Source organism: Natator depressus, chromosome 23, assembly GCF_965152275.1.
Source record: "Natator depressus isolate rNatDep1 chromosome 23, rNatDep2.hap1, whole genome shotgun sequence".
NCBI classification, from domain to species: domain Eukaryota; kingdom Metazoa; phylum Chordata; order Testudines; family Cheloniidae; genus Natator; species Natator depressus.
Window position 1 is genome coordinate 10,848,664 of NC_134256.1, and position 24,501 is coordinate 10,873,164.

Consider the following 24,501-nt stretch of genomic DNA (forward strand, 5'->3'; position numbering starts at 1 on the left):
GGGTACTGGCCCATTCAATGAGAGCTCTTGCTACTTCCATGGTGCTGCTTAAGAACATTTCCATTGCTGAAATCTTCAAGGCTGCAACTTGGACTTTAGTACATGCCTTTTCCAAACATTATGTTGTAGTCCACTCTTCCAGATCATATGCTGCCCTTGGGAATGCAGTCTTGTCTAAGTCTTGACTCAGCACTGAAGCTCCCCCTCTGGTTGGAGTACTTCTCAGTAGTCATCTGAAGTGGAGCATCCACAGGAACACTTCCTGAACAAAAAAGAGGTTACTCAACCTGTTCAGTCATTGGAGTTCTTTGAGGTGTGTGTCCCTATGTGTGTTCCACTACCTGCCCCTCTTCCTCTCTCTCTATGGGACTTTGAAGTGCGGGAAGAACTGAAGGTGGTTTGCCTGAGCAGCCTTATATAGCCTTGGTGCAGGGCATGAGGTTGTGTAGGGCACATGCGCAGGCCTAGCAGACACTGCTACAGAAAATCTCCAATTGAAGGACCATGGGCACATGCACACTTGAAGCAGAGAACTCACAGGGGGACACATCTTGAAGAACTCCACGTATTGCACAGGGTGATAACCTCTCCTTCTTGTGCCTGTGCTATTTAACATTTTTATCAATGACCTGAAAAATGGAAGATTATCCCCCTTCTTCTCCACAAAGAAACTTCACCTTAACTAACAGGACATTTACACTGGAAGTGGAGAAGTAATTTCCAGTTTGGATAGACATACCTGCACTGGCTCTGCTTGAGCTAGAATGCCAAAAATAGCAATGTGGCCAGGGCTGCATGGGCAGCTGGATGGGCTAGGTGCCTTAGCCCTGGTCTACACTAGGACTTTAGGTCAAATTTAGCAGCGTTAAATCGATGTAAACCTGCACCCGTCCACACGATGAAGCCCTTTTTTTCGACTTAAAGGGCTCTTAAAATCGATTTCCTTACTCCACCCTGACAAGTGGATTAGCGCTTAAATCGGCCTTGCCGGGTCGAATTTGGGGTACTGTGGACACAATTTGACGGTATTGGCCTCCGGGAGCTATCCCAGAGTGCTCCATTGTGACTGCTCTGGACAGCACTCTCAACTCAGATGCACAATTGTCTGCCGTTGCTCTGATGCAGGGACGGGCGAGTGACGACATGGCTTACAGGGTTGGCTTACAGGGAATTAAAATCAACAAAGGGGGTGGCTTTACATCAAGGAGTATTTCAGGCAGGACTTCACGGAGGGTTCCAGTAAGAAATGGTGCACCTAAGTTATTGTTCTTATTGGAACAAGCAGATTGGTCTGGCCTCTGATTGATACATGGCTAGATTTACCTCGCTGCACCTTATCTGTGAGTGACTGCAGTGTGACCTAGAGGAATGAGTCCCCTAGACGGGGGGCGGAGGGGGAGTTGCAAATGAGTACAAAACAAATCTGGTCTATTTCTTGTTTTAATCCACTCCATCTATCTTTTACATCTTTGGCTGGCAGCAGATGGTGCAGAAGGACTGCTACCCATCCTCATCTCCTGCCTGCCCAGCAGAAGATGGTACAAGAGGACTGCTAGCAATCCGTATCACCTGCCTGCTCACCATAAGATGGTTCAATAGGACTGACTGCAGGACTAAAGAGAATGACCTGGTCAAGTCACTCCAAATTTAGTCCCTGCACCCATGTCTGACCAGACGCTCCTGATCAACCTCACAGAGGCGACCAGGAGCACCTCGGACATGACGATGATGGCTACCAGTCCTACTGTACCGTCTGCTGCCACAAGGCAATGGGTTGCTGCTGCTGTGTAGCAATGCAGTACCACGTCTGCCAGCACCCAGGAGACATACGGTGATGGTTACCTGAGCGGGCTCCATGCTTGCTGTGGTATGGCGTCTGCACAGGTAACGCAAGAAAAAAGGTGCAAAACGATTGTCTGCCCTTGCTTTCACGGAGGGAAGGAGGGAACAGGGGCCTGACGATATGTACCCAGAACCACCCGCGACAATTTTTTAGCCCCATCAGGCATTGGGATCTCAACCCAGAATTCCAATGGGCAGCGGAGACTGCGGAAACTGTGGGATAGCTGCCCACAGTGCAACGCTCCGGAAGTCGACGCTAGCCTCGGTACTGTGGAAGCATTCCGCTGAGTTAATGCACTTAGAGCATTTTCTGTGGGGACACACACGCTCGAATATATAAAACCGATTTCTAAAAAACCGACTTCTATAAATTCGACCTAATTTTGTAGTGTAGACATACCCTTAGAGTACATAGCTATAGTTTCAGTTGGGATACTACTTCAGGAGACTAGCCCCTCTCGCTGCTTACACTGCTGCACTTACACTTCTTTTCTAGTGCAGTAGCTCAGTCAGAGCTGGTATGAGCATGTCTACCCAAGCTGGGAATTACACCTCCTATCACTAGTATAGACATACCCTGAGAGAATTACATCTAATGTATAGGACGGGGTGGGCAAACTATGGCCCGGGGGCCACATCCGGCCCTTCAGACATTTTAATCCAGCCCTCAAACTCCTGCTGGGGAGTGTGGGCCGGGGCTTGCCTCACTCCGCATGTGCAGTGGCTCCGCGCAGCTCCCAGAAGCAGCAGCATGTCCCCTCTTTGGCTCCTACAGTAAAGGGGCTCTGTACGCTGCCCGCGCCCCAAGCGCCTCCCCCACAGCTCCCATTGGCTGGCAACTGTGGCCAATGGGAGCTGCAGGGATGGCACCTGCAGACGGGGCAGCAAGCAGAGCTGCCTGACTGCACCTACATGTAGGAGCCGGAGGGAGGACATGCTGCTGCTTCTGGGAGCTGCTTGAGGTAAGCACCACCTGGAGTCTGCACCCCTGACCCCTTCTAGCACCCAACCCCCCTGCCCCAGCTCTGATCCCCCTCCTGCCATCCAAACCCCTCAGTCCCACCCTCCTGCACCCCAGGGTCTGCACCACCAGCCGGAGCCCTCACCCCCCTACCCGCACCCCAACCCCCTGCCCCAGCCCAGAGCCCCCTCCCGCACCCTGAGCCCCTCATTTCTGGCTCCACTCCAGAGCCCGCACCCCAATCCCAATTTCATGAGCATTCATGGCCCTTCATACAATTTCCATATTCAGATGTGGCCCTCAGGCCAAAAAGTTTGCCCACCTCTGGTATAGGATCTGGAACACTGATTAGTTAAGTCCAGTGCTGATCTTTAGTCCATCAGTCTAAATACATTCTTATTAATAACAAGGAAAAAACAATACACTTAGAAAGTTATGGAATGATGACCATGGTCGACTTCTGTGAATAGGTGTCGGGTAGACCTAATCACTTACAGTAATGTCTTACACATATAAAACTTACTGTAACACAGGCCAAAGAGCTCCTTACCCTAAGTCACCCTGCACTGAAAACATTAGTTCACACCATCTAGAGAACACATGTACTTTATTCAAATGTATGTCATTCATTTGCAGACCATAGTCAAAAAGTAGCGATCAATGGTTTGCTGTTAAACTGGGATGATATATCTAGTGGGGTCCCAAAGAGGTCAGTCCTGGGTTCAGTACTATTCAATATTTCCAATAATAACTTGCATAATTGAGTGCAAAGAATGCTTATACAATCTTCAGATGACAACAAGCTGGCAAGCATTTTGGAGGACAGGATTAGAATTCAACACAACCTTGACAAATTGGAGAATTGGTCTGAAATCAACAAGATAAAATTCAATAAAAACAAGTGCAAAGGTTTTCATTTAGGAGGGAAAAATCAAATACACAGCTACAAAATGGGGAATGACTGGCTACGTGGTAGTACTACTGAAAAGGTTCTGAGGGTTATAGTGGATCACAAATTGAATATGAATCAACAATGCGGTGCAGTTACAAAAAAGACTAATATAATTCTGGGGTTTATTAACAGAAGTATTGTATGAAAGACACAGGATGTAATTGTCCCACTCTACTTGGCACTGGTGAGGCCCCATATGGAATATTGTGTCCAATTCTGGGCCCCACACTTTAGGAAAGATGTGGACAGATTGGAGGGAGTTCAGAAGAGAGCAACAAAAATAATAATAGGCTTAGAAAACTTGACCTATGAGGAAGGGTTAAACAATTGGACATGTTTAGTCTTGAGAAAAGAAGACCAAGAGGGAACCTGATAACTGTTTTCAAATATGTTAAGGATTGTTATAAAGAGGACTGTGATCAATTTTCTCCATGTCCACTGAAAGTAGGACAAGAAATAATGGGCTTAATCTGCAGCAAGGGATATTTAGGTAATATAGTAGGAAAAACTTTCCAATGATGAGGGTAGTTAAGCACTGGAATAGACTTCTAAAAGTGGCTGTGGAATCCCCATCATTGGAGGTTTTTAAGAACAGGTTGGACAAACACAGCTCATGGATGGTCGAGATTTACTTCATTCTGGCTCAGCACAGGGGGCTGGACTTGATGACTTCTTAAGGCCCCTTCCAGACATACATTTCTATGATTCTATGAATCAGAGCTAGTGTGGGTATGTCTATCTGAGCTGGAAATTACACCCACAGCTCAAGTATAGACAAGCTCTGAATGATTCATTTGTGCAGGCACGGGGGGAGGGAGGGTTTCTGCAGTTGCTTCAGGGACAGGGAGCTTGTCAGCATGACTGGGATGGACAAGTCCAGGTGAGTCATTTATTCGTGGGCAAAAGTGGGATTCTGTGTGTTTCTGAGTTGGTTTGACAGCATTTCTCCCTTGGGAAATCTGGGTATTCTCTGATGATTAGATTGCAGGGATTGGGTGTTTATCAATGGGAGAGGGCTGAAGGGGTTTGGGAGCTGTGTTGGGGGCTGTAATGGTTTCAGGTTGGGCATATTGCAACATAAAACATGACAATTGTTAACTTGGAGTCTGTTCCTGCTCTCAGTGAAATCAATGGCAGCAGTCCTACTGATGTCAATGGGGCAGGACTGAGTCCTCACTTTCAAAAGAAAATGCATTTATTGACAATATTGGCTTGTTTTTGCAGGCCAGTTCCAGGTTGAAAAGAGTAAGTTTGTTCTGATTTCTGATGTATGGAGGGGAAAGGTCAAATATTGGCCTCTTGGTAAGTGGGGTAGGCAGGGCTTCTTTAAAAGGGTGATAACTAGAAATCTTTTCACTTGTTCATGAAGAAAGAGTCAAGGAGAGTCCCTCATCTGGGATGCGAGAGATTGAGCACTATTTATTGGGGGACAATTGAGATGACTGGTTTACACAACAGGGGAAAAGATGTAGTTACTCAATGTGTGTCATTCCTTTGCAACCAATCTACTGAAGGCACCGAGAAAGTGTACATTGATTGATTGTAGTCTTCTTTTCAAGCAGAGGAGAGCTCAAGATGGGACTGCTCTGAACAGATATTAAGCAGGCCAAAATTCCATTTGTCCCATTGTACAGAATCAAATATAATCTGGTCTTACCCTTTGTTCCTTTTTATGTCAAGAATCAAAGTAGAAAGTCTCTCTGTTGCTATGATGTATGTGATAACTTAATAGATCCTTTAGTTAAAAAAACAAGTTACATTATCTAACTCAGTCTGGAGAAAAAACTCTGAATGTGTTGCACATGGATGAACATCTCTTTTTCAGACATATTCCAGCAGAAAATCCGTAAGTCAAAGCTGACTTTTAAGCACTTTCATTCAAATATGTAGCTGTCTGTGAGGAAGTTTTTTCCATCTGTTTTCTAAATATTGGTCTTCCTCCCACCGGTCATCAAAGTATCATTGGGTTGGCTATACAACATCTTAATTCAGCATATGAATGGTTCTGAGTAAGGCTGCTTCTGTACTGTAACTTCTCAAAAAAATCTACTCCATTTTTTCTTCCAATCTCAATAGCAAAAATGGTCTTTCCACAATATGTAAATGTACATACATTTTATGAGGAATTTCAGGGTTAACTCAAAGCCCATCAAATCCAATGGAAAGTATCACATTGATTTTACTTGGCTTTAGATCAGGGCCTGAAAGTGGCTAATTCTTGCTATTCCAGAAGTTAACTGTTTGTGTTAAGAAGAAAACAAAGAAAGAAGAAGAGGGACTGCTAAATACTGAGGATGGGGTGGAGATTAAAGAAAATCTAGGCATGGCCCAACACCTAAACAAACACTTTGCTTCCACTTTTAATGAGGCTAATGAAGAGTTTAGGGGTCGTGGCAGCATGGCTAATGGGAACGAGGATATGGAGGTAGAGATTACCACATCCGAATTTGAAGTCAAACTCAAACAGTTTAATGGGACTAAATCAGGGGTCCTGGATAATCTCCATCCAAGAATATTAAAGGAACTGACACATGAAATTGAAGGCCCAATAGCAAGGATTTTTAATGAATCTGTAAACTTGGGGGTCAGAACCTATGACTGGAAAACTGCTAATATAGTTTCTATTTTTTTAAAAGGGGAAAAAGTGATATGGGAAACCACAGGCCTTTTAGTTTCACTTCATTTGTATGCAATGTCTTGGAACACATTCTGAAAGAGAAAATAATTAAGGACATAACAGTTAACAGTAATTGGGATAAAATACAACATGGTTTTAGAAAAATGTAGATCATGACAAACCAACCTGATCTTCTTTGAGAAGATAACTGATATTTTAGACAAGGGAATTGCAGTAGATATTATCTATTTGGATTTCAATAAGGCATTTGGTACATTTCCACATGGGAAATTGTTAGTTAAATTGGCTAAAATGGGGATTAATATGAAATTGAAAGGTGGATAAGAAACTGGTTGAAGGAGAGACTAGAACAAGTCATACTGAAAGGTAAACTGAGGGAGTGAGGTTAGTAGTGGAGTTCCTCAGGGATCAGTCTTGGGACAATATTATTTAATATTCTTACTTCTGACCTTGGCACAAAGAGTGGGAGTGTGCTAATAAAATTTGAGGATGACACAAAATTAGGATGTATTGCCAATGTGGAGGAGGGCTGGAATACCATACAAGAAGATCTGGATGACCTTGTTAACTGGAGTAATAGAAATGGGATGAAATTTAAGAGTGCAAAGTGCAAGGTCATGCAAGTAGGAACTAATAACAAGAATTTTTTTATATAAATTGGGGACGTATCAGTTGGAAGTGACAGAGGAGAAAGATCTGGGTGTTTTGGCTGATCACAGCATGACTATGAGTTGCCAATGTGATGTCACTGTGAAAAGGGCTAATGGAGTCCTAGGATGCTGCAGGTGACGTATTTCCAGTAGAGCCAGGGAAGTGTTACAACCATTATACAAGGCACTGGTGAGACCTCATAGAATCATAGAATATCAGGGTTGGAAGGGACCTCAGGAGGTCATCTAGTCCAACGCCCTGCTCAAAGCAGGACCAATCCCCAATTAAATCATCCCATCCAGGGCTTTGTCAAACCTGACCTTAAAAACTTCTAAGGAAGGAGATTCTACCACCTCCCTAGATAACACATCCCAGTGCTTCACAACCCTCCTCGTGAAAAAGTTTTTCCTAATATCCAACCTAAACCTCCCCCACTGCAACTTGAGACCATTACTCCTTGTCCTGTCCTCTTCTACCACTGAGAATAGTCTAGAACCATCCTCTCTGGAACCACCTCTCAGGTAGTTGAAAGCAGCTATCAAATCCCCCCTCATTCTTCTCTTCTGCAGACTAAACAATCCCAGTTCCCTCAGCCTCTCCTCATAAGTCATGTGTTCCAGACCCCTAATCATTTTTGTTGCCCTCCGCTGGACGTTTTCCAAGTTTTTCCACATCCTTCTTGTAGTGTGGGGCCCAAAACTGGACACAGTACTCCGATGAGGCCTCACCAATGTCAAATAGAGGGGAACGATCACGTCCCTCGATCTGCTCGCTATGCCCCTACTTATACATCCCAAAATGCCATTGGCCTTCTTGGCAACAAGGGCACACTGCTGACTCATAGCCAGCTTCTCGTCCACTGTCACCCCTACGTCCTTTCCGTAGAACTGCTGCCTAGCCATTCGATCCCTAGTCTGTAGCTGTGCATTGGGTTCTTCCGTCCTAAGTGCAGGACCCTGCACTTATCCTTATTGAACCTCATCAGATTTCTTTTGGCCCAATCCTCCAATTTGTCTAGGTCCCTCTGTATCCTATCCCTGCCCTCCAGCATATCTACCACTCCTCCCAGGTTAGTATCATCCGCAAATTTGCTGAGAGTGCAATCCACACCATCCTCCAGATCATTTATGAAGATATTGAACAAAACCGGTCCCAGGACCGACCCCTGGGGCACTCCACTTGACACCGGCTGCCAACTAGACATGGAGCCATTGATCACTACCCGTTGAGCCCGACAATCTAGCCAACTTTCTACCCACCTTATAGTGCATTCATCCAGCCCATACTTCTTTAACTTGCTGACAAGAATACTGTGGGAGACCGTGTCAAAAGCTTTGCTAAAGTCAAGAAACAATACATCCACTGCTTTCCCTTCATCCACAGAACCAGTAATCTCATCATAGAAGGCGATTAGATTAGTCAGGCATGACCTACCCTTGGTGAATCCATGCTGACTGTTCCTGATCACTTTCCTCTCATGTAAGTGCTTCAGGATTGATTCTTTGAGGACCTGCTCCATGATTTTTCCAGGGACTGAGGTGAGGCTGACTGGCCTGTAGTTCCCAGGATCCTCCTTCTTCCCTTTTTTAAAGATTGGCACTACATTAGCCTTTTTCCAGTCATCTGGGACTTCCCCCTGTTCGTTCATCTGGAATGCTGTGTGCAATTCTGGTCTACCATGTTTCCCAGGTGTCTGGCTGGTGGGTCTTGCCCACATGCTCAGGGTCTAATTGATTATCATGTTTGGGGTCAGGAAGGAATTTCCCCCTGGGGTCAGATTGGCAGAGACCCTGGGGGGATTTTGCCTTCCTCTGCATTATGGGGAATGGGTCACTTGCATGTTTAAATTAATGTAAATGATAGATTCTTTGCGACTTGAACTCTTTAAACCATGATTTGAGGACTTCAGTAATTCAGCCAGAGGTTAGGGGTATATTAAAGTAGTGGGTGGGTGAGGTTCTGTGGTCTGCAATGTGCAGGAGGTCAGACTAGATGCTCACAATGGTCCCTTCTGATCTTAAAGTCTATGAATCTATGTAGTCATTGGTAATGAAAATCTAATTTTCAACAACAAGGAAATTACAAATCTTGATCAAGTTTATTCTTTTGCAGAACAACTCCATCTTGAAAATGGTAAGTTTGCTCAGATTTCTAAGCAGTTTCACTGATTTTTTTTTTTTAACTCAAATGTACATCCTGTATTTCCAAGTCTAAATATAAGCCTGTGACAAGGACTGGTCCACGCACTGCTTGGTGCCACCTCCTTGTGGCTCATCTGGGGAATTAGCTCTGTCACCTGGTCTGGCACTCCTTCCTGCGGTTACTCAGTCAGTTGTTCCCCACAGTTACTCCATTGCCTCTCATGCTCCAGGAGTGGAAGCACTGTCTTCCCCATAGCTTAGCCCTCACGCTAACTGCGCCACTGCCCCAGTGGCTGGTAGGGGAACCTGGGCCCACTCTCTACACTGGGTTCCAGTCCATGGACCCTCAGCCCAGCAGTTCTGGCTTTACTCTTCCAGCCCTCACTGCTCCTTCCCTGTATAGCTTCCTACTCTCCCCTTACAGCTTCCTGCTCTTCCCCTTTGTATCAGGGACTGCAACTGCAGTTTTCCTCCCCTAGCATGCCAACTTCCTCTCTTTATAGATGCTGCCCAGCTTCCCCCTTCGACCCCCCAACAGGACTTCATGTGCAATTTGGCCCTAGCATGCCCTAGGTTTCTTTCAGGAGCAGCCTAATGTTAATTGATCTAATTTACCCCTTCAGTCCTTGTGTAAAGTAGACACCCCATCACAAAGCCCCTAAATAATCCATTGTACAGCAGACTTTAAGAAAAGACACTTCACTGTAGGTGTCCGATTCCACAAACTCTGAGTTACATGAGATATCCTTCCCCACATAAATAGTCCCATTGAGGATAATTGTCAAAATGCAAAAAAAATTCAGTATTTATTCACACAAAACATCCATTCACATCTCAACTTCTACCTGAGTCAGATCTGAAAAAGACTTTAAGGATGAAACACAAATCTGTGTCCTTCCTACTTAATCTACTTTTATTTATAGATTCATACACTGTAATCTTGACTTAATTTTTTCTTAATAATTTCCCTTATTATATCAATTTGTCTATCTACAAATATATAATATAATCATGTTTAGAGTTTCCAAGCAAATTAAAAATCATAATCTAATCTGACCTCCTGTCTAACACAAGCTGTATAATTTTCCCAAAATAATTCCCAGAGTATAACTTTCAGAAAAAAAAATCCTCATTGAGTGGGAGAGGAGAGGCAGAAGGGTTCCCATGGGGTTCATTGTTTCTAATGGGGTCCCGTGGGGGATTAGTTCTTTCTCCTTTTTCTATTTAACATTTTTATCAGTGACCTGGGAGAAAACATTAAATTTTCATTGATAAAGTTTGCAGGTGGTACAATAATTGGGGAAGTGGTAAATAATGAAAACGATAGGTCCCTGATACAGAACAATCTGGATCGCTTGGTGGATTCACCATAAGGAAACAATATGTGGTTTAGTACAGCTAAATGTAAATGTATACATCTAAGAACAAAAATTGTAGGCCATACTTACAGGATAGTGCAGCTCTATCCTGAGAAGCTGTGACTTTGAAAAGATTAGGGATTCATGGTGGATAATCAAGTGAACATGAGCTTCCAGTGTTATGCTATGACCAATAAGACTAACCTTAGGACATAAACAGGGGAATCTCAAGTAGCAGTAGAGAGATTATTTTACTTCTGTATTTCGCACTGGTGCAACTTCTGCTGGAATACTGTGTCCAGTTCTTGTGCCCGCAATTAAAGGAGGATGTTAATAAATTGGAGAGGGGTCAGACAAGAAACACAAGAATGATTAAAGGATAAGAAAACATTCCATATAGTAATAGACTCAAAGAGCTCAATCTTTTTACCTTAGCAAAGATTAGGTTAAGGTGTGACTTGATTACAATCCATAAGTACCATACATTGGGAACAGGAATAATGGGCTCTTCAGTCTAGCAGAGAAAGGTATAACATGAGCCAATGGCTGGAAGTTCAAACAGTGAGGGTGACTAAATACTGGAAAAATTTACCGAGGTTTATGTTAAAATTTAGCAAGGGCCATGGTGTATTCTCCAACACTGACAAGATTTAAATCAAGATTGGATGTTTTTTCTGAAAGATCTGCTCTAGGAATTATTTTTGAGGAAGTTCAATGGCCTGTGTTACACAGGAGGTCAGACTAGATGATCACAGAGGTCCCTTCTGGCCTTGTAATCTATTCTTCTCTCTTCATTCTCTGTGTTGGGGCTATGGCAAAGCCAAGTTAAGCAGGTGGGTATCAGACTTGCTCTGGAAGTGGTGAGATTGGATGCTTTTCTTGCCTCCTTCAGAAAGCAGCTCTAAAGCCAGTTGCAGTAGGCCAGTGGTTCTAGCTGACCCTTTCATAGTTCCCTTGGAAGGTGGTTGCTGAGGGAAATTGTGGTGTCAGACAGATAGAGTCTATTAGGTACCATAGCAAGCGATGCCTAACATATGAAGTCCAAAATCTGACCTAGGATCCTGTGGAGAGTGAGCGTCATGAGTGAAGCACCACATTCATGACCTTTTGGGGACTAGTGTTGCTGAGGAGACAGGCTGATGTGTTCTGGACCACATGATGTTTTCTGAAGGTTGATGTGATCATTCCTACACCCTACTATGTGCATCGAGAGTGCATGTGGGCATGGATCCTTGCAGAAAAGTCATCTTCTGACAGAATACGGTTCAGCCTCCTAGACAGCCACGGATGTTAGGAGGAGTTTGTAGCAGCTGTGCATACTGGAGTGTTCACTGAGAATGAGTTCAGAAAGAGCCAGAGGCTGCAAACTGAGTGCTGGGCTTTAGTCCATCCATCCTACTTCATTCTGAGTAATAAGAAGGCTAAATAACACACTTTGAAAACAGTGAAATGCTGATCAGAGCTGACTTGTGTGAATGGGGCATGTGGATGGAACTTGTTCCTTCCCTTCTCATCAACCTGCATCCATAATCAGTTCAGTGCAGCATCCCGGTAGCTCACACCCTGTAGCCACATACTCGATGTCATATGCCATAAAAATATTTGTTTAGAGAAAAGGGCTAAAGTGATGCTGTTACTCAGTTGTGTGTCATTCCTTTGCAGAGCAAATACAGTGGGACAGGAGTAAGTTTGCATTCAGTTACGTAGCCTTTTACTCAAGCAGGGGAGAGGCAGGAATGGAGTCGTCACCTAGTGAGCTGCCTGCACTGGAGTGCTCACAACAATGAGGAGTCCAGAAGGAATCAGAGACTGTGAACTGACTTGGTGATCAATCCATCAATCCTACTTCATTCTTAATAATAGCAGGGGGAAATAATGCACATAGACAACCGAAGTGCTGATCGTGGTTGACTTGCATGGCTGTGAGATGGAGAATGAACTAAAACCCAGATCCACAAATGGACTTGGGCATTGCAATGTTGGAGATTGCAACACCTAACTTGTAGGAGCTCGGCCATCAAACAGAACCCACAAAGCCTAGACTGCCTATATGATGCATGGGGAGAGAGATGTTCTTCAATCTAGGATCAACAAAGGACACCATAATAGCCGGGGAGGTGCCTAAGCTACTTGATAGATGATTCCGAGGTGAGGGATGTATCCTAAGCCCCAGCCCTCTCAGGGAGGTAGGCACTTACCTCTGCTCGGGATCCACAGTCTGGATTCCTCTCCTGGAGTCAGGCGCCTAATCCATTTCTTGTAAGAATGGCATGGGGCACATCTAACTCCATGTGAAACTGGCAGGGGGGAGGAGGAGAAAACAGCAACTTTCACCCTGGTCTCAATGGTTGTAGCACTCACCCACAATGTGGGAGACCCCAGTTCAACCCCGCCCCCCATCTGGATGAGGAGAGGGGATTTGAACTTGGGTCTCCCACCTGTCAGCTGAATGCCATAACAATAGGACTGTGAGACATTATGATGTATGACTCTTGCAATGTTTCCTGTTGAAGCTGTTCCATTGCATGTACATTAAGCAATGGGCAAAGAGAGCATAAGAAGTGCTCTATAGACTAGTGGTTAGGACACGCATCTCAGAGGTAAGAAACTCAAGGTCAGATCCCATTTTTACTTCAGGCAAGGGGGAGACTTAAACCAGGGTCTCCCACATCCCATGATTATCCACTGAGCTCAGTCCTGCTCCCACTAGCATTGTGGGGAGTTAGTTGAGCTTTGAGAACACCTACCACAGCAGCCCCTCCAGGTGAGGTAGTTGGCACAATGCCTAGTTTCACCTAGTTTGAGGATCCCTCTTGGTCTTAGATGTGAGAGATGTGCCCAGGTGCTCAGAATGAGGTGGCTGTGCAGAAGCTTAATGGCTCTTTTACAGGAAAAAATAGATGCAATGGGATTTTAGGCATCTACAGAGTAAGTCAACTTAAATTTTGGACTATCTGACTCAGGTGGGAATTAAGCACCTACAGCATTTTATGTATCTGGGCCACCAAACTGATTTAGGATTCTCGGGAGAGCCAGTGTAATGAGTGAAGCTCCCCATTGATGCACGAGTCTCGCTGAGGAGACCGGCTGATCTGTTCTGGACCATATGATTTTTTTCTGAAGGTCAATGAAATCATTTCTACTTCCTGTACTGAGTATTCCAGCCTAGAGTGCATGTGGGCATGGGTCCTTGTAGCAAAGTCATCTTATGACAGAATGTAGTGCAGCCTCCCAGGCAGCCACAGACTTAAAGAGGAGTTTGTAGCAGCTGTGGAGTGTCAGTCCAGAATGAGTCCAAAAAGAGCCAGAGGCTGCAAACTGACTAGGTAATTGATTCCAATGCTGGACTTCAATCCATCCATCTTACTTCATTCTGAATCAGGGGTCGGCAACCTTTTAGAAGTGGTGTGCCGAGTCTTCATTTATTCACTTTAATTTAAGGTTTCACGTGCCAATAATACATTTTAATGTTTTTTAGAAGGTCTCTCTCTATAAGTCTATATATTATATAACTAAACTATTGTCAGGTTTCAGAGTAGCAGCCGTGTTAGTCTGTATTCGCAAAAAGAAAAGGAGGACTTGTGGCATCTTAGAGACTGACAAATTTATTTGAGCATAAGCTTTCGTGAGCTACAGCTCACTTCATCGGATGCATTATGTAAACAAGGTTTTCAAAATGTTTAAGAAGTTTCATTTAAAATTAAATTAAAATGCTGATCTTACACCACTGGCCCGCTCAGCCTGCTGCCGGCCTGGGGTTCCGTTCACCTAGGCCGGCAGCAGGCTGAGCGGGGCCTGCGGCCGGGACCCCGGCTGGCAAGGGGCTGGCAGCCAGAACCCCAGACCGGCAGTGGGATGAGCGGTTCAGCCCACTCTCGGCCTGGGGTCCTGGCCCTGTCCACATAGAGTAGGTACCTACCTTCTCCCTGGTTCTAGCCCATTCTCTTCCTCTCTCTGCACTGAGATGAGGGTGGGAGTGCACTGAGCACAGGGCTGGGGGTGAAGAAGCAGGCTGGGATTTGGGGTGCAGGGTCTGGCCAGGAGCTAGAATGAAGGAGGGGGCTCAGGATTGGGGCAGGAAGTTTGGGTGTGGAGCGCTTACCTGGACAGCTCCCATTTGGTGCAAGGGATGCAGGTGGGAATGTGTGTGTGTGTGTGCGTGCGTGCAGGAGCTCCCGTTTGGTGCTCAGGGTGGGGGTGGGGATGTGGGGGGTGCAAGAGTCAGGGCATGGGGTGTGGGGGAGCTGGGTATGTGTGGGGGGTGCAGGAGTCAGGGCAGGGGCTGGGGGTGTGTGAGGAGGGTGCAGGAGTCAGGGCTGGGGTTGTGGGGGGCTGCAGGGGTCAGGGCACGGGGCTGAGGTGTGTGGGGGGTGCAGGGGTCAGGGAAGAGGGCTGGGGGTGTGGGCTGCGGTCGTGGGGGTGCTCCCAGCCCCCTGCCCTGAGCGGCTCAAGGCAGGGGGCTGGAGGGGATATGCCGATTCCACCCCCTTCCCCAAGGTCCCTGGAGCAGAGAATGCGCTGCGGATCCGCTTTTCCCTTTCCCGATCTGTAGCAAGGGCCGTTAGCTGATCGGCCGCAGGGAGGGAGAGGAGGAGGGGCAGGAACCCAGCACACTGGGGGAAGAGACGGGGGGAGGGGGAAACTTGCCTGCCCTGCAAGGAGAGAGTGGGGGGCGGAGAAGAGCAGGCTGGGCCGGATTTTTAATGGCACGCTGCTGTAGTCAGCAGCGTGCCATTAAAAATCGGCTCGCGTGCCGTCTCTGGCACGCGTGCCATAGGTTGCCGACCCCTGATAAAAGGGCAATATTACACACTTTGAAAACTGTGAAATGCCAAGTAGGGTTGATTTGTGTGGATGGGGCATGAGGGAGGAACTTGTTCCTTACCTCCTCATCTATCTGCATCCACAATCATTTCCATGCAGCATTTCTGTAGCTCAAACCTTGCAGCCACATACCACATTTCCTACCCCATAAAAACATTGATTTAGAAAACGGGGCAAAAACTATGCTGTTTGTGAAATGTGTGTCATTCCTTTGCAGATCAAATACAGTTGGCGAGAGGTAAGTTTGCCTTCATGTCTGTAGCCTTGGACTCAATCAGAGGAGGGACAGATGGGATAGGGTGGAGTTGCCACCTGGTGAGTTGCCTGTACTGGTGTGTTCAGCAACAGTGAGCAGTCCAGGAATCAGATAAGCAACTCTAATGATGGACTTCAATCCTACTTCATTCTTAATAATGGAGGGGGGGAAATAATGCACTTTAAAAACTGAAATGCTGCTCATGGTTGACTTGTGTGGCTGTGAGGTGGAGGAGGAGCTAATTCCTTACACATCTGTATTCTCCATGGCTCACACTTAACTGGCACCAATCCAAAGTCAACCACCAAATGTTTACAGAAAAAGGCAAAAATATGTAGTTACTCAAATGTATGTCATTCCTTTGCAGATGAACTACGGATGGGAAGGGGTAAGTTTGTGTTCATTTATGTAGCCTTCTCAAACTGAGGAGAGATGGAGCATGTGGTGGAATTGTGTGTACTTGTATATTTGCTGAAGAAACAAAGAGAAGCACTGATCAGCAAGAGGCAGAATGGGATAGTTTACTGCTGCATAAAATAGCTAGACATATCTGGGTTATTTTTCACTGGTGTATTGTTGGGAATATTCTTTATCTAGGCTTGGTTTGGAGCATCAGGCTTGGGGCGGTTCACAAGAAGCAAAAATTTGTTAACCCACCTTGCATATTGGCTGAGAATGCCATGATTGCAGCTGGTAAAAAAAATCATTTTTTCTATTAAAAACAATACAAAATTCATTCATTTTGAAAAAAAATTCACAGGAAAATTTGCTAAATTTTCGTCTTCCATTTTTTAAAATGATGTTTCCCTCTCTTTTTCCCTTTATTTCCCTTTCCCCCCATTGAATGCAATAGAATGAAAGTTGTTTAGGTTTTTTTTGTTTCTTTGTTTGTTTTTCATTTTTTTCCATTTTTCCACTCTCCAAGTTTTCAAAATTCCTCCAGCTTTGAAAAACGTATGGCCTGTCTAGGGATAAATGAAATTGCAACCCAGCCACTCTGTAACCTTTCAAAATGCCTTCAACTTTGGAGAAGGCAGAGCATAAAATTTTCAAAAGTGATGTAGACGTTTACGTCCAGATCCGCAGAGGCAAGGGAACGCCTAGTTGGAGGATACTGATAGGGCTCAGGTGTCTAACCGCCATTCTTAGCGGCCACTGCTATTCAAAATGCTCCAACTCAGCTGCCACTCCAACTCAGCTAACTGTAGTCACCTAAACTCACTCAGCACATAAGTTTTTACTGTAAAAGTTCCCGTGGTACTGATTTTTCCACTTGTGGGCACACACATTGCTGACTCACTCTAGGCCCTAGAATGGTCCATGAACCAGAAGCAGATAGGCATTCCTCTGCCTATCTCGTGGGGAGCAGATATTCCAGTAGGTGTACTCACAGGCCACCTACTGGATTGGGTCCCCTTAAGAATCTGTGGGTGGTAATTACCACCTCATAACTTTTAGCCCTGTGCTTACAGCATTCACCTGGGATGTAAGAGACCATAGGTTCAATTCCCCCTGCTGTCTGAGGAGGAGAAAGGATTTGAACATGGGTTTCCCACTCCTCCCAGTGTGCTAACCACTGGGCTATTGGATATTCCAGTATGGACCCTCCGTCAGTCTTGTCTGTTGACGCTGAAACCCAGTGTCCAGCTGTAATGACTCTTCAATTATTTATACTAAGTAAAAGAGGCTCAACAGGAGAGACTCAAAGCACCTCACATCAGGATGTCCCAAAAGTGAATGGTGAGCACAGCCACCTGAAAAGTGTGTGCTGTAGGTTCAAATCCCTCCTCCTCCTCAGGAAGAGGTGGGAAGTGAACTTGGGTCTCCAACTTATAAGGTGGTACCCTCACACGCACACTTAATATGTATTTAATTAAAGAGGAACAGCTTCAATGAGAGAGACCCATAGTCCAGTAGTTAGGCCATTCAGCTGAAAGGTAGGGAATGTCTCTCCAAATCCCTTCCCTTCAGCAGACAGAGAAGGGAATTTAAGGATATCCAGTGTGAGTACCCTAACCACGGGTTGGATTTGGGTCTAAATATTCCTCGACCCTATCACCCTACAACTAGTCTGTAATTCTGTAGTATTTAAACAATGTTTCCACCCCTCTTCCCAAGTGGACCTCATGGGAACTAAGGGCCAGATCATCCCCTACCACGGTGGGGCTGTGGAGCTATTGGGAACTCCAGTCGCTTCTCATTGGAGTGTTTCCTCTTCAAAAAAGGGAGGGGTTCCTAATCTTGAAAAGGAGATGTGGAGGTGGCAGCTTGACATCAAAGAGAATCCTAGAGTGTGACAGGAATAAATGGAGACCATAGACTTATTCCTGCTCCCATTGCAGTCAACAGGAATTGGTCATGAATTTCAGTGAGAGTAGTGTGTGTGCGTATGGTAATGACTAAAAGGAAACATTTAGTCAAATGAAAATTGTCCTTTTTTTGCTTCTCCTCCTCTAGGAAAGAAACAAGAACATTCTGAGGAAGGTAAAATTTCCTGTATACCTGTTAATCCATCAGCAAGGGGCACGTTTCAGCCAGTCACCATGATAGAGCACACATGAAAATATGATTGGTTATTTCATTTGCCAAGAGCCACTGTAGGGGAGTATGAAGTTTTAAATTTCTTGTGCTCTTCCAACAGTAGTTAATTGAATAAAGAGTATGATTGCTTCCATTGACTTCAGTGGGAATTAGATTGGGCTGAATTAGACTATCTTAACCTTCTGCCTGCCTTTCTTTCAGTGCTACGAACACTGAGCGCTAGATTAGGTAAGAGGAGTGTATTTCCATATATTTCTAGTGAATACAGTCATTCACTCATCATAAATCTATTGTACATCACAGTTCATATGGCAGTCACCTTTCTAGAGAAAGAGGATATAGACTTTCCATTGTAAAACTCTACTATTATCAGTTCCTCATAATTTAGTGAAATAACCACAGTTGGAGTTGCAAGTGCTCAGTCACTGCCTTTCCTCAAATGCAATGATTTTGTTTTTCTTCTGGAAAGTTTTAACAAAAACTTTTCTTCCATTTTTGATAAAAGTATGAATAATGGGAGTTTCTTCATTGTGCTAGGGCTTCCAGCTCCCTTGAAGGGGAGGTTTACCTCTGCTTGCTTGCAGCCTGAGTTCAGAATCAAACCTGTCTGTCACTGGCAGTAGTCCCTGACTCCCTGCCAGCTTTATTCTTCCTCACAGGAGTCAGAGGCTCCTTTAGCCCTCCCTGCTGCAGAGACATGTCTCTGAGGGAAATGCAAACATTGTATTTCATGTAGAGCCCCTCCTCCTTGTGTGGCTTAAGCCTCCTCCCTGCTGTTTGCTAATCAGAGTGGCTTGTCTCCCCTCCTGGCATGCATTGGGTCCTGGGTTCTTTATTTCAGCACCTGGTGCCTCCACCCAAGGTGACCCCTGTGTATGCTTGGGACACAGGGGTGCTGTCCCTTGGGAAAATGACTAATGCTACTTATCTATTTACAAGGAATATAACCCAGCACATGAACAACACAATATATTAATATAAGTCCCAACAAATGAAAGGTCACACTCAATAACAGTATGACACACAGAACTTTACTGGGAACAGGAAACAAAGGCTCTAGGGAAGCAACATAAGAACAGCCATACTGTGTCAGACCAATAATCCATCCAGCCCAGTATCCTGTCTTCTGACAGTGGCTGGTGCCTAATGCATCAGAGTGAATGAACAGAACAGGGCAATTTATCTAATGATCCATTCCCTGTCATCCAGTCCCAGCTTCTGATAGTCAGAGGCTTAGGGACACCTAGAGCACTGGCTTGCATCCCTGACGATCTTGGCTAATAGTCATTGAAGGAGATATCCTCCATGAACTTCTCATTCTTTTTTTAAACCCCATTATATTTTTGGCCTTCACAACATCCTTTGGCAATGAGTTCCACAGATTGACTGTGTGTTCTGGGAAGCAGTACTTCCTTTTGTTTACTTTAAACCTACTGTCTGTCAATTTCATTGGGTAACCCCTGTTTCTTGTGTTATGTGAAGGAGTTAATAATACTTATTTTCTCCAGATCATTCATGATTGTGTAGACTTCGATCATATCCCACCTTAGTTGTATCTTTTCTAAACTGAACAGTCCCAGTCTTTTTAATCACTTCTCATACAGAAGCTGTTCCATACCCCTAATAATTTTTTGTTGCCCTTCTCTGTGCTTTTTCCAATTCTAATATATCTTTTTGAGATGGGGTGACCAGAACTGCATGCAGTATTCAAGGTGTGGGAGGACTATAGATTTATATAGTAGCGTTATGATATTATTATTTATTTATTATTATTTTATTATCTATCACTTACCTAATGATTCCTTACATTCTGTTAGCTGTTCTGACTGCACATTGAGTGGATGTTTTCAGAGAACTATCCACGATGACTCCAAGATCTTTCTTGAGTGGTAACTGCTAATTTAGACCCCATCATTATGTGTGTATATTTGGGATTATGTTTTCCGATGTTCATTGCTTTGCATTTATCAACCTGGAATTTCCTCTGCCATTTTGTTGCTTAGTCACCCAGTTTTGTGAGATCCCTTTGTAACTCTTCACAGTCTACTTTGGACTTAACTATTCTGACTAATTTTGTATCATACGTAAACTTTACCACCTCACTGTACCCCCTTTTACCAAGTTTACCCCTTTTTCCAGATAATTTATGAATGTATTGAACAGCTCTGGTCCCAGTACAGATCCTTAGGGGATTCCACTGTCAACTGGAAAGAGGTTAAGATAAACTAAGGAAAGGGTTAAGATTAACTGAAGTACTAAAACATCAATAATCTAACAAATGCCCCATCTCCCTGTATTCACCACTGTACTAAAACCCTCAGCTCCCTCCCTAGCACCTTTCCAGGCAGGTGGTGTGCTGGGGATAAGTCCTGAAACAAGTTCTGAACTTATGTGAATGTTGGATGGCTTAAACAAAAAGAAAGGGGTTCCCTTACAGTGTCTGCACCCCCAGATGAGATTAGGTCCTCTCCTGGCTACCTGGTCTGGAGTCTTGGGAGGTTCCAGCTGGCTCTAGGTAGCTGCCAGTGGATTGGTTCTCTTCCCCTCTGATCAATCATAGAATCATAGAATATCAAAGTTGGAAGGGACCTCAGGAGGTCATCTAGTCCAACCCCCTGCTCAAAGCAGGACCGATCCCCAATTAAATCATCCCAGCCAGGGCTTTGTCAAGCCCTGACCTTAAAAACTTCTACGGAAGGAGATTCCACCACCTCCCTAGGTAATGCATTCCAGTGTTTCACCAACCTCCTAGTGAAAAAGTTTTTTCCTAATATCCAACCTAAATCTCCCCCACTGCAACTTGAGACCATTACTCCTTCTCCTGTCATCCGCTACCACTGAGAATAGTCTAGATCCATCCTCTTTGGAACCACCTTTCAGGTAGTTGAAAGCAGCTATCAAATCTCCCCTCATTCTTCTCTTCTGTAGACTAAATAATCCCAGTTCTCTCAGCCTCTCCGCATAAGTCATGTGTTCCAGTCCCCTAATCATTTTTGTTGCCCTCCGCTGGACTCTCTCCAATATTTCCACATCCTTCTTGTAGTGTGTGGCCCAAAACTGGACACAGTACTCCAGATGAGGCCTCACCAGTGTCGAATACAGGGGAATGATCATGTCCCTCGATCTGCTGGCAATGCCCCTACTTATACATCCCAAAATGCCATTGGCCTTCTTGGCTACAAGGGCACACGGTTGACTCATATCCAGCTTCTCGTCCACTGTAACCCCTAGGTCCTTTTCTGCAGAACTGCTGCCGAGCCATTCGGTCCCTAGTCTGTAGCGGTGCATTGGATTCTTCCGTCCTAAGTGCAGGACTCTGCACTTGTCCTTGCTGAACCTCATCAGATTTCTTTTGGCCCAATCCTCCAATTTGTCTAGGTCCCTCTGTATCCTATCCCTACCCTCCAGCGTATCTACCACTCCTCCCAGTTTAGTGTCGTCTGCAAACGTGCTGAGGGTGCAATCCACACCATCCTCCAGATCATTAATGAAGATATTGAACAAAACCGGCCCCAGGACCGACCCTTGGGGCACTCCGCTTGATACTGGCTGCCAACTAGACATGGAGCCATTGATCACTACCCGTTGAGCCCGACAATCTAGCCAATTTTCTACCCACCTTATAGTGCATTCATCCAGCCCATACTTCTTTAACTTGCTGACCAGAATACTGTGGGAGACAGTGTCAAAAGCTTTGCTAAAGTCAAGGAACAACATGTCCACTGCTTTCCCTTCATCCACAGAACTAGTTATCTTGTCATAGAAGGCAATTAGATTAGTCAGGCATGACTTGCCCTTGGTGAATCCATGCTGACTGTTCCTGATCACTTTCCTCTCATCTAAGTGCTTCAGAATTAATTCCTTGAGGACCTGCTCCATGATTTTTCCGGGGAGTGAGGTGAGGCTGACTGGCCTGTAGTTCCCCGGATCCTCCTTCTTCCCTTTTTTAAAGATGGCACTACATTAGCCTTTTTCCAGTCGTCCGGGACTTCCCCGAATCGCCATGAGTTTTCAAAGATAATGGCCAATGGCTCGGCAATCACATCCGCCAACTCATTTAGCACTCTCGGATGGAACGCACCCAGCCCCATGGATTTGTGCACGTCCAACTTTTCTAAATAGTTCCGAACCACTTCTTTCTCCACAGAGGGCTGGTCACCTCCTCCCCATGCTGTGCTGCCCAGTGCAGTAGTCTGGGAGCTGACCTTGTTCGTGAAGACAGAAGCAAAAAAAGCATTGAGTACATTAGCTTTTTCCACATCCTCTGTCACTAGGTTGCCTCCTCCTGATCTCTGGTCTCTGCAGGGCTGGCACTCTTCAGTCGCACACTAAACCCCCACAATAGTTCAAAGCTTCCCTTTGGGTGGAGAAAGGGAGTTGAGTACAGATTCTTTGGGCTGTGCTGCTCCTCTCCCAGCTCCAAACTCAACCAATCAAAAGTGAAACCAAAACTTGTCCCTTTGTCCTTCAGTCAGCCTGTTCCCTCCCACTGAGGCACTGAGGAATTCTGGCTTCTCCCTGGCCCAGCAAAACTGCCTATATCAATCATTCCAGTCAAAGCTCCCCACTGGCTTTTTAAAGCATTTCCAGGCTATTCTCTCCCTGCCCTAGGCTTGAAGCTGCCTGGGAAATGGTATCCAGTGGGTCTGCAGCCAGTGTTGTGTAGGCCAGAGAGTAGGACCCCTAGAGCCTCAGTTCAGTGTCCAGGAACTAGCAAAGTCCAAAGGGGTGGGGGCTACATTCAAATGTGTGTCTCAGCTCAATAATATAGTATCTAATTCCCAGCTGTGTCGCATGGCTACATTTGGGGACTGTTCTCTCTCAGCTCCACTTGTTCTTCTGGGGTGTTTGCTGTAGTAGGCTTCAGGCAGTGAGCGAGGCTGGGAGAAGCCAGAGGCAAACAGAAAGGTCTCTGTGTCCTGCTTCACTCTCTTGTCAAGTGTCTTGTTTGGGAGCTTGGCTGGTTCTACGGGCAGACTGAAGTTACTCCGTCACAGCCAGGTCAGGTGGGACCTCCACATCCCTGCAATTGGTAGGAGCCAGGCCGGATTGGGAAGGCCGGCTTTAGCACCAAGCTAGTGCATTTCCATTATAACAAATTCTCATGACTCTTCTTTGAACAGCCACAAGGCCAAAATAGCACAGGCTTGAAAGTTGCAACATAGCATGGAAATAGCCCTCCCAGGCTATGGGAGTGGGAGTACTCTTGGAGTAAGTTGCTACCAGTGGAGATAAGGGTACCAGAGCTGAGCCCGTACTTGGCAGTAGCAATACGTTATCCTGCTCCGCTTGCCAAAGGAACACTTAGTGAGTGGTGCACTGCACATGTGTGTGTAGGTGACTGAGCTTTGCAGTGAACTACCAGATCACCAGAATGACTTCCAGCCCTGGGAAACTCAGGATCTGGTGACAGGGGCCATCTTCCCGCCCCTGCTGCTTTCTACACCAAAATACTTCCTTAGCCCAATCCTCCTGGCTCCTGCGCCTGGGTGGATTTTGTTGAGTTCCTGCTGCAATAAGTAGGAAGGAATAATCAGGACCTGATCCGGTCACCAGTAAATTTTGTTGCGTACTGTACTGTTCTTCTGACAGCTAAGTAAAAATAAAATAACAGTTCTCTTAGAAAATAGGGAAATAGCCAGGTGTCCTGCAGCCTCAGGTTACACTGGCAAAGAGTAAATATGTAAAAGACATAACAACCCTCCTGCTTCAGCCATCAAGCAAATATGACCTCCTGAGGTCCTTTCCAACCCTGATATTCTATGATTCTATGGCCTGAGCTTGGCAGAATAGTCCGTCATGGACATATTACTGTCATTTAGACCATTTGCATTACGTGTTTCTTGCCTCTTCCTCAGAACCAGTTGGGAATGGGCATTGTCAGAGCCAGGATGCTCCATTAGATGCATTATTATTGTTCAATACAGTCCAATAAGTTGTTCCAATAAAGGATATTACCTCACCCACCTTGTCTCTCTATTATTCTATTCAGCCTTGCACTGCCAGGGATAGCATGCTCTTCCTTGCCCCCAACACTCTCGCTAAAGAAATATTATTTGTATGAAAGTCACAAGTGGAGAGTAAAGTAAAAATCCCATAGGCACAGGGATTACCATGAAAAGCAGCCAAGTTAGCACATATTTGTTGTCATTTGTTTTAGGTGGGTTTGAATTTGAATTTGCTATAGTTAGAGGTCAAGGTCAGAGGATTTACAACTTAATTTTACATTTTGATCTGAAGGTGGTATGATTTGTCGTTACTCTTGCAAAAGAGTTTGTGGACTTATTCTTGCTCCCATGACACTCCTTTGGAGATTTCAGTGAACTTCAGCAGGAAT

The 24,501-nt window shown here is 45.2% G+C and overlaps 1 protein-coding gene across 1 annotated transcript in view; it reads left to right on the forward strand.

Moving 5' to 3' along the window:
• The window catches only part of LOC141976803 (butyrophilin subfamily 2 member A2-like), a 98,775-nt gene that overhangs the window by 48,670 nt on the left and 25,604 nt on the right, over positions 1-24,501 (forward strand). The window contains exons 19-25 of the mRNA XM_074937967.1: positions 4,980-5,000; positions 5,581-5,601; positions 9,157-9,177; positions 15,585-15,605; positions 15,991-16,011; positions 18,081-18,107; positions 18,366-18,392. Of these exons, the coding sequence (XP_074794068.1) occupies positions 4,980-5,000; positions 5,581-5,601; positions 9,157-9,177; positions 15,585-15,605; positions 15,991-16,011; positions 18,081-18,107; positions 18,366-18,392 (159 nt within the window). The remainder of the gene's footprint in view (positions 1-4,979; positions 5,001-5,580; positions 5,602-9,156; positions 9,178-15,584; positions 15,606-15,990; positions 16,012-18,080; positions 18,108-18,365; positions 18,393-24,501) is intronic.